The 14260-nt window shown below is 56.3% G+C and overlaps 2 protein-coding genes across 3 annotated transcripts; one reads left to right on the top strand and one right to left on the bottom strand.

Moving 5' to 3' along the window:
- The first annotated feature begins 335 nt into the window (after positions 1-335).
- YBX2 (Y-box binding protein 2) lies at positions 336-6577 on the top strand. Of its 2 annotated transcripts, XM_036896074.2 has the most exons (9): positions 363-903; positions 1585-1648; positions 3030-3063; positions 3922-4011; positions 4616-4900; positions 5070-5173; positions 5430-5607; positions 5994-6078; positions 6190-6577. In XM_036896074.2, the coding sequence occupies exons 1-8, from the start codon at positions 627-629 to the stop codon at positions 6042-6044; spliced, it is 1083 nt and encodes a 360-aa protein (XP_036751969.1). In that variant the 5' UTR covers positions 363-626; the 3' UTR covers positions 6045-6078; positions 6190-6577. The 2 variants fall into 2 exon arrangements, with proteins under 2 accessions (XP_057356940.1, XP_036751969.1); XM_057500957.1 differs by lacking the exons at positions 5994-6078; positions 6190-6577 and adding an exon at positions 5761-5952 and having other exon boundaries at positions 336-903.
- A 239-nt stretch (positions 6578-6816) lies between these two features.
- Positions 6817-12734, bottom strand: SLC2A4 (solute carrier family 2 member 4). Its single transcript, XM_036896071.2, has 11 exons — positions 12475-12734; positions 11081-11197; positions 10799-10971; positions 10586-10710; positions 10359-10474; positions 10096-10258; positions 9825-10012; positions 9579-9683; positions 9349-9450; positions 8625-8828; positions 6817-8121 (listed from the first exon to the last, which is right to left on the bottom strand). Exons 1-11 carry the CDS (start codon positions 12505-12507, stop codon positions 7918-7920), a joined length of 1530 nt encoding a protein of 509 aa, XP_036751966.1. The 5' UTR covers positions 12508-12734; the 3' UTR covers positions 6817-7917.
- Positions 12735-14260: the final 1526 nt, after the last annotated feature.

A 14260-nucleotide genomic window follows, 5' to 3' on the forward strand; every position in this document is an offset into this window, starting at 1 on the left:
CCGCCCGGGGTGCGCGGGGCAGCCTCCTGGGAGGGAAAGGGGACGGGCCGGGCGAAGAGGTCCATACCCCACAGCGTGCGGGAAAGGGTGGTCTCGAGGTGGTGAAAGGCACCGCTTGCAGCCAGAATTGGGCTGCTTGCCCCGACCCCGGTCGTCGGGGGCAACCTTGCAGCTGCGCCGCTCGCCCCGCCCTTCGCGCAGGAACCAGGTGGCAGTTGGGGCAAGACCAGCCGGTTTGATTTCCCGCGGCGGGTAGAACGGGGCGGGGGGAGGGGCAAGGGGCCACCGGCCAGTGGATTGGGTGGTGTATGTCTCGTGACAGCACAGGGGCGGGGCCCAGGTGTACTTACAGGTCTGCGGGTGGGGGCCTCGACCTCCGCGCCAAACCCGGGAGGCGGGGCTGGCGTGCGGGCTAGGGGCTGCTCCTCTAGGATTGGCCTGTGCCCGGGAGGCGGGGCCTGTGCGCGCTGCAGCTGCGGGCTGCTATTGGCCTCAACTCAGGGCCCGCTGCCGGCGTGCGGGCGAGGCTCGGGGCGCGAGGACCGAGCCGGGCAGCTGGTTCGCGAGCCGAGGGAGGGGCCGGGGCGGTGGTGGAGGTGGCGGCGGCCGGTACTGGACCCGGCGGAATGAGCGAGGCGGAGGTGGCAGCGGTGGTCACAGCGGCCCCCGCGGCGACGGTGCCCGCTACAGCGACTGGGGTGGTAGCGGTGGTGGTACCGGTGCCCGCGGGAGAGCCACAGAAAGCAGGCGGCGGGGCGGGTGGCAGCGGGGTCGGAGCCGCCCCCGGCACCGCTGCTGGGACCCCGTCGGCACCGGGCCCCCGTAACCCTGGCAATCCGGCGACAGCATCCTCGGGGACCTCCGCGCCTCCAGCCCGGAGTCAGGCGGACAAGCCGGTGCTGGGTGAGGGGAGGGGCGCGTGCCAGGGATGCTCTAAAGGGTCGGTGGGATGGGGGAGGGGCATCGTGGAGCACGGAGGGGTAGGGAAGGCCGAAGGTGAGCTTGGCCTGGAGGTTCAAAGAACTAGCTGGGCTGGGGGCAGCAGAACAGTGACTTCCCGGGTGGGAAATCCTGCCCTGCTTACTGAGCGGGAAGGCGTGGTCAGCAGGTCCAGCTGGGGCTTCAGGGTGGAGGATAAAACCTCAGGGTCTGGCCACGCCCCCGGGGCGGGAGACTGCCTAGCTAGGGTTAGTACTAGTTAAGTCTCCGAGCCTGACAAGCAGGTGTGGTAGGGGGACCCTTCTGCTGGTAGGGCGAGAAAAGCCCTCAGTTATGACCTGAGGGTAAGGGCTTCGTGCACCAGGTGAGTACCCGGTTCTAGGTAAAGGGCTTGGATTTGTAGGATATGAGGAACATGCCTTAGAGTTGGAAGGATTTTGAAAGTCTGTGAGACCCGATGTGAGTCTTTCCATTTGTCGGAACTGGAGCAAGAATGCCTTGAAGCTACTGGATAAAACCTGGAGGGTCTGAAGTTCAGCTTAGTAGGTAATAGGGAGACAGGTTAGATTTTGGAGTGTCTCAAAACTGAGTTCAACTCCGTCTCTTCCCTCATTTTACTGCCCTCACTGCATCTCTGCCTGGCAGCAATCCAAGTCCTGGGCACTGTCAAATGGTTCAACGTCCGGAATGGTTATGGATTCATCAACAGGTATCTGAGAAACCCCGGGAGGGGGTGGAGTGATTGTCTTCCATACTGGTCTGTGGGACTGGACACCTGCCCAACCTCATCGCTACCCCTGCTGAGGCACATGGTTGAGATGTCCAGCTGACGCGGATTGAAAATCTAATTGGAGCACGAATGTGGGCATGATGTAGTCTTGTCCACATCTTCAAGGGCTGCTGAGGGTTAATGATCTAGGAACTTGGCAAAACTGGCCCACCCTCCCAGTTTATCCGTCTTACCCTCTGCTTTAGTTCGCTTCCCTTTGGGGCAGAATGTACCTGCTTTCTGCGCCTGGGGCCCTGGGCTGGAATCCTCATTTCCTGTCTGAGGCAGCTCACAGAGCTTTCTCATAACTCATCTCCCTTGCAGAGCTGTTGGCTCATTTGAATCCCCACCTGAGGAGGCTGATAGGTGGGGGTTGGAGAAGCAAGGAGCCAGCCCCTCCTGAGGCTGCGGCTTTCCTTCAGTTGGGCAGCCCCACCCTCTCCCAGCACTGGGAGGGGCTGCAGTGGCAGATTCTGATCCGAGTCCAGGACTACCCCAGTAGGCCCTTCCCCAGCCCGGGCACCCTGCCCAACCCATCCCTCCTGGGAGGCCCTGGTTCCCTCTTAGCAGGCTGACCTTTGTGCAGATCCAAGTACTTTAAAGCAAGAACATTTTTGTTCTCGTGAAGGGTCCCTCTCTAATTCTGGAGACTGAGGACTCCTGGGAGGTTTCTGAAGGAAAACCTCTCCACTGCCCCCACACTGGGGTGCTAAGATGGATAAATTGGGGTAAGAGTCAAGTAGTGATAGAAAATGATTGACTATTATGTCTCACCCTTGGCCCTTAAGGGTGTTGGTTCACCTCCAGGCTGAAGGTGAGAATCAAGTTTTGGGGCTGTTTAGAGCAGGTTCTTGACACATTATTCCCTTCTCAAATGTGCTCCACACCTCTACCTGTCCCCACATTCTCTCTTCTTGACAATAGAAGGAAAGAGAGCAGAATTTCCAACTGTGATGGGGTTGGGAAAGAGGGGTATTGACCAGGGACAGTTACACCCAGCACTACCAGGTTCTCCAGTGCCCCAGGGATACAGGGTGGTTAAGAACTAGCCCAGCTCCTTCAAGGTGCCTTTGCCTTCCCACTCCGCCCTTTCCTCATGAAGCCTAGGTTTTTGCCTAGGTTTCAGGTATACTTCTCTTCGTACCAGCTTCTGGAGGCCCAGCTGGCTCTTGTCTCACTTCCTGGGCCCTGTTTACCCCCAAGCAGCATGTGAGGCTGGAGAGGTTGGGCCTCCTGATCTTAGGAATGGGTAGCTAGGGAGGCCTGAGTGGAGGTGAGCATCCCACCGAAGTCACTCCCTAACGACCACCCTGTTCTGCAGGAATGACACCAAGGAGGATGTCTTTGTTCACCAGGTAAGAGTTAGGTTGGCTTTGTGAGGAGAGGAACCCATCCGCTGAAGGCCTTTGCCACAATCCCTAGCAGTATAGATCCTATTTCTCCAGCATTTACCACATAACAGCAGGCCCACCAGAGCACTAGGCAAGAGTTTGCCTCCCCCACTTGTCTCAGGTGCTTGTATTAACTGCCATTGGTCCCACTTGTGTTGGGTTTTCGTTGAAAGAAGTATGTTGTTCTCTGGCATGGTAAGCTCACCACCTACTGGGACCTGTTAACACTACACGAATGAGTCAGGGGGAAGGGAGAGGATAGAGACACTTGGGAGCAGTGGCTCGAAGTGTGGTCTCTGTACCAGCAGCCGCAGCCGCATCACCTGAATACTCAAGTCCCGCCCCAGACCTACTGAATCAATCAGACAGGGGGAAGGATCGGCAATCTGATTTAACAAGCTCTCCAGGTGATTCTGCTGCGTGCTGCAGCTTGAGAACCACTGCTTTGGTGGAAAGAGTGCTCAGTGGGATTGAGATAAGAGGCATAGCACGTTCTACTCAGTTTGCAACCTAAGGCTGTCTCTGCTTTTTGTTTTGCCTTTGAGTTCATGTTTCTTGCCTCCCCTTTTAAAAAATCCCTAAGGTTAAAGGGAGGAGGGAGTGCATCCTAGAGACAGCGGTGGCTGCACAATGAGTGCTGAGGCCCCTAGTTCATGGCTTTTCCCCTATTAAACTTTGACTACCTTCTCCTTGCTCCACCGTCCAGCCCTGGCACACAAGTAAAATGTTGAAAAGAATGAAATTGGGTAGTGGACACAGCAGGGGTGAGAGAGACTCTGGGCATGCTGTCCTCACCTTTCTCATGGCCTTTCTCCTAACCAGACAGCTATCAAAAGAAACAACCCCAGGAAGTTTCTGCGCAGTGTTGGAGACGGGGAGACTGTGGAGTTTGATGTCGTGGAAGGAGAGAAGGTTTGAGAGCTGTAGTGAGATACAGAGTCAGCCAAGTTTGCGGGTGGGGGTGGCCTGGAGGCCATCCCAGGCTTTGGCTCTCCCAGCCCTTCCTCTGTGGGAATGGGACTGTGTTCTCACGCCAAGGTTGTTGTCTGTAACACTGGCTGGTGTAAGGGGAGGACACGTCCTAAAGAACGTGTCCTTGTCATCAGGCAGTAATATCTGGGTTTCTTTGTAGTTCAGCATGCACTTCCGTGCCTGTCCTCCACATGGGGTCATGTCCCCAGGTCCTCAGAGTCAGCCTCTGTAGTTAGGCGGACAGTGGCTTACAGAACTCTTTCTCCATCCCTGCCTCCACCCCACCTCCACTCCTAAACTCAAGAGGGTCCATAGAAGCTATTTGAAAAGGACAAGATACAGAGGTGGCCCCTCCTAGAAGGGTCCAAACACAAGCCATTGCCACTCCTGGGGGAGGGTGGGAAGAGGTACAAGTTAAAGGAGCTGAAGGAAGAGGAAAGGGGTTTTAGCTGGCCAAAGGGGAAGACAAATGACTGGAGTGAGTCTGAGACTGCTGTGCATTTGATGTTACAGCAGTTCTGTGTCCTCCCCACCTCCTTCCCAGGGTGCAGAAGCTGCTAATGTAACTGGGCCTGGGGGTGTGCCAGTGAAGGGCAGCCGCTATGCCCCCAATCGACGTAGGTTCCGCCGATTCATCCCCCGGCCTCGCGCAGCTGCCCCACCACCCATGGTGGCAGAGGTTCCATCAGGTGGGACAGAACCAGGCAGTGAGGGGGAGCAAGCTGAAGACTCTGGGCAGAGGCCCAGAAGACGGCGCCCACCACCCTTCTTTTACCGACGGCGTTTTGTGCGAGGCCCTCGGTCCCCCAACCAGCAGCAGCCTATAGAGGTGAGGGGGACTGGGGGTATGGAACAACTGCCCACGTCCTGGGAAAGGAGTGGGCCTTGGCCAGGCTAGACAGCACAGAGCCCCCAGAGGAGGTAAAACCAACTCTGGGGAAAGCTGTGGATACCTGGGTCTTGGGTAGCTGGCTTCCCAGGCCTTTATACCTTCTCAGGGCACTGATGGGCTAGAACCCAAAGAGACAGCCCCATTGGAGGGGGACCAACATCAGGGAGATGAGCGGGTCCCCCCACCCAGATTCCGGCCCAGATACCGAAGGTAAGATTCTCTTCTAGGGCCGCCTTCCCTTCCCCATTCAATGTTGGTGCCCTGGGTGGAAGAGGACTGGAGGATGAGATGGGGAAGATCAAAGTTCTAAGAGCCTGAAGCCAGTGGTGAGGGGCTAGGTAGCTAAGTGATTACTGCTTAGGCGCCACTGGGGCTGGAAGCCTGGCTTCTGGGGGCAGGAGTGGGGCCAGGAGGGAGGTGCTCTACACAGGCTCCTGGCTCCCTCCACCCCCACTTTCCTCCCCAGGCCTTTCCGCCCCAGGCCACCCCAGCAGCCCACCACAGAAGGTGGGGATGGTGAGACCAAGCCCAGCCAAGGCTCCACTGATGGGTCCCGGCCTGAACCTCAGCGCCCACGAAACCGCCCCTACTTCCAGCGGCGACAGCAGCAGCCGCCTGGACCCAGGCAGCCCACAGCCCCGGAAGTGAGGACCTTGGGTGTCTACATGGGGCTGTGTGTGTGTGAGAGAAAAGCTGGGCCGACCTCCCTCTCGCCTTTCTGTCTTCCTTTCTCTCCTCGCTCTGTCCCTTTGCTGCCCCCTCTTCTGGCCCTGTCCCCACTCCACCCCTTCTTGCAGCCTAACACCAAAGAGCCAGCAGTGCTGGGTCCACCTCTGGCAGGTGTCCCTGCTCACCAGGAAACCCCAGAGGCAATTAAACGTGTGTCACCTCCCTGTACTTGGCCGTGTGGGGGTGACAGCACCAGGCTGGGGGTGCACTGGGGAAGAATGGGAGGAAAGGTGGGAGAAGGTTGAAGTTGGGGGCTCTAAAGAACAAGAGGGTTTCAGCTGAGCTTCCCTGTTCTCTCTAGACCTCAGCCCCCATCGACAGCGGGGACCCCACCACCACCATACTGGAGTGACTCCAATTTAGAGGACACCCAGAGCTACCATCCGGTGAGTGGCAAGCAGCTCCAGGGGCAGGCCTAGGCGAGTAGCCAAGAGGGTGGGGGACTGGGTTGTGATAAGTTGCTAGTCATGATTGGCTCATTTCTCTTTCTCTTTCAGGTATCTGCCAGTTTTTCCAACTGACCTGTACCCTACCCAGCACCTCCTCCCCGCTTACCCATAATTCATGACATCAAAACACCGGCTTTTCCCCCTTTTCCTTGAGACTCAGGAGGGCCAAAGCAACAGCCTTTTGTTTGTTTGTTTTTTTCTTTTCTCTCCTTTACCAAGGGTTGAAGGAATCCATCCTTACTGTTCAGAGGCACCAACTTCCTCCCCTAAATTCAGGCTGAGAAGAAACCAGCCAGCTCTTACCTCCTCCTGGTTGTTTTTCTTTCCCACCCCAGTTTATTTTTGTTTCTCTTCTACTCCCATCTCTGAAGCCATTTTATGAACTGTCATGTGCCACCTGAGCGTCCAGTAAAAACAAAAACAGGCTTTCCTGTTGTCTTGGTCTCTGCCTCTTTTCTGTTCAGAGAATTGCTGATAACTCACTACTGAAGGAGGGTGGAGGAGGACCAGGCAGTGGGCAGGGCCTGCTCTTGAATCCCTGTTTTCCTGTGTTTCTAGCTATGCAGCTATGAATAAGTGCTTTCCCCCCTGTGAGATTCACTTTTCCCATCTGCAAAATGGGAATAATGTTTTCTCTGTAGAATGAATGTTTTGTAAAGTTCCGAGAGCAGTGTCTGGCACTTGTGGCTGTGACTTGAGCATTTACTGTTAATAAAAGCAATGACTATAAATACAAGTGGGGGCATGAGTGACAGCATCCGGAGGATTCTTCAGTCTTGAGCTGAGGCAGGATGGCAAGGGAGGCAGAGGGGGGGAAAGGCAGTTCTGGTCCCTGTCTCCGCCCATCCTTGAGTGCTTCTATGACAGGACGCTTGTCTCATACAGTGACTTTATATGTGTATCTCTCTATATATACATTAAGTACAACAGACCTTTGGTTTTTTTCTTCTCCCTACCCCTTCTTTTTCAAACATATACAAAAATATCTGAAGGCTCCACCCAGCTCAGTGTTTACAGGCAGCCTTTCAAATCCCTCTTTTCCATAGTTGGTCAAAAGCCTGTGGGTCCAACACCCTTCCAGGATGGGAGAGGAGCAAACAGCTGGTGCCCCCTGCTCAGCAGCTTTGGGGAGCAGCTGGGGTAGGGCACAGAGACCTAAGTCTAGAGGTGGAGGCTGCTGTCTCTTCCTCTCACCACATCTGGGCATATGTTCCTTTGCCCCAGAAGGCTGAGTGACAGGACTGAGCCTGCAGTGAGAGAGGTGAGCTTAGACCTTGGGAGGGCATATCCTTTACCCTGGAGGGGTCAAGACAGAACCCCCTTTACCCAGAGCCTATGGGGCAAGAATTTGGAGAAAGTGCCAGTGAGTGGGAGGAGTCTGAGGTGGCAGGGAACTCGATTTCTCCAGTCCTGTGTTCTGCTTCAGGTCACCACCACTAAAATGTCAATCCTAGAGCCTCCAATCCCCTTCTCTAGCAGGGGAATGAAAGTCTGGAGCGGAGTTGGGTGGGCTATGGAGGAATGAGGGATGAAAGGGGAGAATGGCCCATCCTGATGGCCACAGCCTAACCATAACATAAATAACCCAAGAGAATTACACAGGGGGACTGAGGGCATGCTCGGACCACCCTTCCCTCCAGCTTCCCAATTCCACCAGGCTGTGGGTATTTTCCACCCTGGGAATAATGGGGAGGAGAGGGTTAAAGTGCTTCAGAGGAAAGGAGGGGGTCTCTGAGGAGGTCGAGAGAACTGGCTCTCCCTCCCCAGCACAGCCCCTCAGTCATTCTCATCTGGCCCTAAGTACTCAAGTTCCGTGCTGGGTTTCACCTCCTGCTCTAAAAGAGAGGGTGTCCGGCGGAAGGCAGCTGAGATCTGGTCAAACGTCCGGCCTCGAGTTTCGGGCACTTTTAAGAATGTGAAGATGAAGAAGCCAAGCAGGAGGACCGCAAATAGAAGGAAGACGTAGGGACCCATAGCATCCTGGGACAGGTGGAGAAAGAGGTGTTGACAGAGAGGAGGGACAGGCTGGTCTCAGGCAAGCCAGGAACTTAAGTCCCTCACAGGGGGCTGGGATCCTGCAGAAAGCAGGTAGCTGCTTTGCAGGGCAATGGAAATCACCAGGAATGAGAATGTAGTGAAAAAAGGATTCTCTGTGCCCCAGCTTTCTTTTAAGGTTTTGCCCTCTTTACCCTCCTGAGTTACTGCACTCAGAGTGGATTTCCAGCCATGTGCAGTACTAATATAAAATTTAAAATATTTAGTCTAAATAAATTAGGCCACTAGTTTTGAAGATACCTCTGTTGCTATCTGATCTAGTTCAGCTCCCATCTTTCACTGATTGTGGTGGAGCACTGTTCTTCAAAGTGGCCCCTGGACCAGTAGTCTGCAGGATGGGGGAGTCCCTGACTAGACAGTGAGTGGGTTAGCTGTGAGCTGCCCTCTGGCCAATGGGGTGGGAGATTGGAATGGGGCAGGGGACCTACCGCAACATACTGGAAACCCATGCCAATGATGAAGTTGCACGTCCAGTTGGAGAAACCAGCCACAGCCATGGCTGCTGGGCGAGGTCCCTGGCTGAAGAGCTCGGCCACAATGAACCAGGGGATGGGGCCAGGGCCAATCTCAAAGAATGCCACAAAGCCAAAGATGGCCACAACGGAGACATAGCTCATGGCTGGAACCCGCTCCTAGGGGCAGGGAGGATGGAGGATTCAGGTCAGATCTTTCTGGATCTAACTTTGCCCTCCACCCAGAGAACTGAAACCTATCCCTCCCAGCAGCTCACCATGGATGGGGTGGCGGTGGGGAGCTGCCACCCTAGGTTAGAACAGGTCCTTGAGCATTTCTGAGCACTGACATTTAGCTGGCTGCCCTATGCTGATTCAGGGCAGAGGGAATGTTATGGTCTCTCAGCTATTAGGACAGTCAATATTCCCTTGGTTCTAAAGCTGAGTCCTTAGGAATTATTGTTTCTGAGGCTGGAGAGTGGTTCTCCTTCCTGGCTTCCAGAATTGCGCTACAGCAGCCTCCCAGAGTGGAGCAAGTGTAGCCTGGATCCCTTGGAGCACAGACCACGATCTGGGTACACAGCTGGCCCCAGGATTAAAGGCATGTGTGTTGAGGTCTGGCCCTAGCTGGCCACAGATCCTCTTGGAGCCATTACCACAGGTTGGACCACTGGTCCCCTTCCCACAGCCCAGGCCTCACCAGCAGAAGCAGAGCCACAGTCATCAAGATGGCACAACCACACATTCCTGCCAGGCCCAGGAGATGGAGTGTCCGGCGCCCAGCCCGCTCCACCAAGAACACCTGCAGGGAGAGACAGGGCTTGGCAGGGGCCCTCAGGGCACAGGAAGTGGGAGAGGAGGGTGGGTGGGTGGCAACAACCCAGTTATGTGAAGCCAGTGGTGATGGTCATTCCAGAGGCCAGCAGTTACCGAGACCAAGGTGAAGACTGTGTTCACCACTCCAGCTCCTATGGTGGCATAGGCTGGCTGACCTACCCCTGCCGTCTCGAAGATGCTGGTTGAATAATAGAAAACCTACAAGTGGGGTGAGAAGAAAAGAGGATGACCGAGATGACCATTCCTCCCCTGTGCTCACACCAAGCTGGACTGCCCATTCTTCCCTCCTCTTGGACTGTTCTCTAACTCTGCCCTTCCCGGAGGCTGCTTCATACGTACAGCATTGATGCCTGAGAGCTGCTGGCTCAGCTGCAGCACAACTGCAATGACTAGGGGCTGCCGGTGGGTACGGCTGCCCAGGAGCTGGAGCAGGGACAGTGGTCGCTCGAGTTCCAGCTTCCGCTTCTCCTCTTTCAGCTCAGCCAGAGCTCCAGACACGTCGGCCCAGCCCGTCAAGCGCTTCAGACCTGGAGGTGAGGGTCAGGCCTGAGAGGGCAGGGAGGGGACTTGGTGGGAGGAGAGGTGCTAGCAAGAGCGGGTGGAAGCTCACTCTTTCTGGCGGGCCCTTCCAGGTTCCTGATGATATAGAGGTAGCGGGGGCTTTCTGGGCAGAAGGGCAGCAGGACCAGCTGCAGGAGAGCAGGCAGCACCGTGATGCCCAGGAGTAGTGGCCATAGGGTGGCAGTGCCCAGCAGGGACTCCAAGCCCAGCACCTGTGGGAGAAGAATGGGAAAGAGGGCAGGGCTTCAGCCTGTTCCCTAGAGCACCACTCCAACCCCCTGCCTAGCCCCCCATGAGACCAGAACCAGTCACCTGGGCTATCAGAATGCCAATGACGATGGCCAGTTGGTTGAGCGTCCCCAAGGCACCCCGCAAGTGAGTGGGGGCAATTTCCCCCACATACATGGGCACCAGCCCTGATGTCAGCCCTGGGCAGAAGGGAGAAGAGAAGGCTGAGGGCAGCTGCCCACTCCCACCCCCAGGCCTGGGATGGTGAAGGAGACCACAGCACTGAGCAGGGCCATGGTGCCCTTGGGTACCTGAGTAGGCGCCAATGAGAAACCGTCCAAGAATGAGCATCTCATAGGAGGCAGCAGCATTGGCCAAGCCCATGAGGGCACCCCCCAGCACAGCCAGGGCATTGTTGACCAGCATTGCCCTCTTCCTGGCAGGCAAAGAGTGAAGTGTAAGAGTTAGGGTGCCAGGCTGGGGCCCCTTCCCCATCCCCCCACCTTTGCCCTCCAGTCCTATACCTTCCCAGCCACTGAGAGATGATGCCAAGGAGGAAAGAGGAGATCATGCCGCCCACAGAAAAGATGGCCACGGAGAGAGCCCAAAGGGTGGTGAGAGTGCCTGGTGGAATAGAGCCCAGTCCCTCAGGACCCTGCCTCCCTAGCCATGTCTCGTTGTAGCTCTGTTCAATCACCTGGAAGGACAGCAAAGGAGTGATTCCCTTTCCTCTCTGCTCACCCCTGGTGTCCCTGGGAGACATCCTTTTCTGGGCATCCCCACTCTGCCAACTGCAGGCCCCTCACCTTCTGAGGTGCATTAATGACCCCGATGTTGTAGCCAAACTGCAGGGAGCCAAGCACAGCAGAGAATACGGCGAGGACCAGGGTAGCAGTGACTCGCTGCTGAGGGGGTTCCCCTTCCTGGGCAGGCAGAAGCAGAGAGGAGGAAAAGCACACGGAACCATGGTTTCTTTCCTTTCCCCAGGGGCCCAAGTCCAATCGAGGCCTCAAGATGCTGGGCTCCATCCAACATATTAGGCGAAGGAAAAGGGGCCATATTAGGAATCGCATGAAGATCTCAATGTAAACAGAAGCAAAAAGAACCCTACAGTAACCAGGGTATGGAGAAGAAACTAGATCTTTGAGCCCAGCAGGCAGAGAAATGTTTGGGGACCTAAGTCTCACAATTCCTCTGTGACCTTGGGGCAGGCTTGCCTTAACAGTTTAGATTTGTGTGACCTTGGGCAAGTCACTTTTCCACTTTTAACCTAGGTCTCCGCTAGGTTAAGGGAGATACAGTTGATGGTGCCTGCTTTGCCTGTCAGTGAAAAGTGTGAAAATCAAAATCAAATGTTAACAGTATCCCTGACAGTACTGGGTTTGTAAAATGACAAGTACATTATCACTATCGGCCTCTGTCCTCTTCCCTCCCCTCTGGAGGTTCTCTCAGCTGTCTCCTGGAGGCCCCCACCAGGCTCAAGAAGAGCAATTCCAAAAAGGACATCGAGGTCATTCCTCTAGGCCTAAGGCCCTTGGGGTGGCCTTTTCTGTCTCCGCCCCGGCCTGTCCTCCCCCTCAAGATACGATGAAGGGCGGGGGGCCGCGCCCGGCTTTTGCCTGGGAGAGTCATGCCCAAGAGATGGGGGCGGGAAGGTGGTGTGAGGGGCGGTGGCGGTGGTGGCCGCTCGCTGGCGGCACAGACTGTCTCTAGGCGGAAACCTGAGCTGGGGGAGGGGGGGCTGACACTCCCTTCAGCCCCTCCACCAACCATGGAGCCAAGGGAAAGTTCAGCGTCCTGGAGGACAGCCACGAGTGGGGGTGGGGGCCCACAGAGAGGCTCTGGTCCTCGAAAAACTTCCCGCTAGCTGGAACAGACGGACAGCTCCTGGAGGGCTACTCTCCTGGATCAGCTTTCGCAGGCTGTAACGAGGGCAGTGTCCCCAGAAGGGGGCGAAGCCGAGACTCGCATAATGCAGGTGTACTCGTGTCCCCGAAAGGTACCCCAGACCCACTCAGCCTCTTAGAGGGATTGTTACCTGACAGTCACGGGTTGTCCAGCCTGGGTATAAAAAGCCAGGCCTTTACTTCCATTCCCTGCGTCTGTGCAGGGACCGCCCCCTAGCTGACCCCAAAGGCGACTCCACCCCGAGAAAAGCCGGACCCGTGCCCCCGTCCCGCTCCCGCATGCCGAACCCTACTTCTGAGCCGATTTGTTGAAAGCCAGAGGGCATCTTCTCTTAAGAGCTTGCGGCGCAGGGGATGCAGTTAACAGGGAGGCGACTGGGGGTCGACGGCCCCGGTTTGGCAGGCGGAGGGCGCCGGGGCGACGTGGGTCCCGGAGCGATGTGCGGAGGGCGGGCCTGATGGCATCCACAGCCACAAGTCAAGGATCCAGAGAGCGGAAGGGTTCCCGGGAATCTGGCAAAGCCAGGGTGACCGCGAAAAGACACAGAGCCCCTGCAGCCCCCAAGGGCCACGCCCTTCACATCACCCATTGGCCAGGAGGCCACGCCCCCTCCCTAAGCCGGGGATATAGAGTTTGGCACCAGATAGCGGGTTGGCCAGCGAGGCCACGCCCCCTCGGTGCGCCCGGCGAGACACTGCCCCAGGGTTCCCGCCCGCCATCGGTTGGGAAGTTTTGAGAAACGGGTCCTCGCAGTACGGAAGAGCCCGCCCCCTTCGTGTGAAGACTCCGCCCACCAGGCCAGGTTCCCGCTGAAGAGGCTACTTAAAAGTTCTGCGCTTCCGGGCTGCAGTCCCAGGATCTGAGGGGAGGCTGTGGGCTAGGTGTGCCATCCGGGTAGAGAACTCCGGCGACCTGAGGCTGAGGGTGCGAGCCGGCGCGCGAGGTGGGAGAGGAGTAATGACCTAAAGTAACCCACAGTGGTTATTTTTAGCTCCCACTTTGGGAAAAGCCAAATGTCAGGTCCCGGGTGTCCCGGCCTGTCCCGGGCGGGAGAGGGCAGGGAAACGGAGCCTTAAAGGGTCCGCTACACGCTTCTCACGCGGGGATGGCCTTGGAGGACAGGAAATTCCGTTCCTAGCGGGCTGTGTGTCTGGGGTTGGTGGTCCTCTTTCTCTGCATCCTTGCTGAGGGCATTGCCTATCTGGCCCTTCCTCTACCCGCGTTCCCCACCAATGTTGGTTCCTGGAGGCGGCCCGAGGAACAGGTGGTCACACCAACCATGCCACCAGCCCTGAGGTTTCTGAGCCGCCCATGAAGGTGCTGGTCGCGTGGACAGTTTGGACACGCTCTCCGCAGGCCGCTCCGGGTTTGGATCATCAGCTAAATCTTGCCCAGGGAGAAGAAGGGCGAGACCTAGAGTTGGCGCGTCCTTGGAGAAGCGGAATACTCTCTGTACAGGGAGCGAGCAGCTCGGTAAACGGGTCTCAGTAGCGCAGGGCTGTAGTGCCATCTGGAGGGAGAGCGAGAATCCGCAGCGCATTCTCTGAAGTTTCCGTTATATCCAACCGGGTAACTCGTTCTGGAGCTCCAGATCCCAGTGCTCAGCTCCGCCTAGATGGGGCAGCTCGGATGCCCAGCATGTCCAAACATGCTCCTCCTCATCCCGGTGGATGGCCCCATTAGCCACCCTGTCACTCCTATCAAAATCCTGGAAGTTTCGCTTGATTCATTCTCTCTTGCATCCTCTTTTATCCAGTTAGTTACCAGCATTGGTGTTTTGACCTCTAAATTCACTTTCATCTGATTTCCTCCACCGGTACTGTTGCCACTTTGATGCAGACCACCATCACCCTCACTGGTCTCCCTGCTCCTCCTCTTCCCTTATACAGAGGGCAGAGTACAATACAAAAAAAGTTCAACCTTAACACTCCTGCTCAAAAGTCACTGGCCCTTTGTTGCTCTCACTTGTCAAGTTCAAATTCCTTTTCAGAGTGAATAAAACCTGCCTTTCCTACCCTATCTCTGCTTCACCTTCTATCCTTTCTTCTCATGTTTTAATCAATACCTAATTTCTTGTA

This window comes from Manis pentadactyla, chromosome 4 (genome assembly GCF_030020395.1).
Source record: "Manis pentadactyla isolate mManPen7 chromosome 4, mManPen7.hap1, whole genome shotgun sequence".
Lineage (NCBI taxonomy): Eukaryota > Metazoa > Chordata > Mammalia > Pholidota > Manidae > Manis > Manis pentadactyla.

Bases quoted from the DNA above. Each gene is read 5' to 3' on its own strand.
- YBX2 (XM_057500957.1), top strand. From the start codon at position 627: ATGAGCGAGGCGGAGGTGGCAGCGGTGGTCACAGCGGCCCCCGCGGCG. The intron at 4,012-4,615 runs GTTTGAGAGCTG...CCTCCTTCCCAG, and splicing joins ATGTCGTGGAAGGAGAGAAG to GGTGCAGAAGCTGCTAATGT. The intron at 5,608-5,760 runs GTGAGGACCTTG...CCCTTCTTGCAG, and splicing joins GGCAGCCCACAGCCCCGGAA to CCTAACACCAAAGAGCCAGC.
- SLC2A4 (XM_036896071.2), bottom strand. From the start codon at position 12,507: ATGCCCTCTGGCTTTCAACAAATCGGCTCAGAA. The intron at 10,013-10,095 runs GTGAGCTTCCAC...CCTCACCTCCAG, and splicing joins GGAAGGGCCCGCCAGAAAGA to GTCTGAAGCGCTTGACGGGC. The intron at 8,122-8,624 runs GTAGGTCCCCTG...CACCTGTCCCAG, and splicing joins TGGGTTTCCAGTATGTTGCG to GATGCTATGGGTCCCTACGT.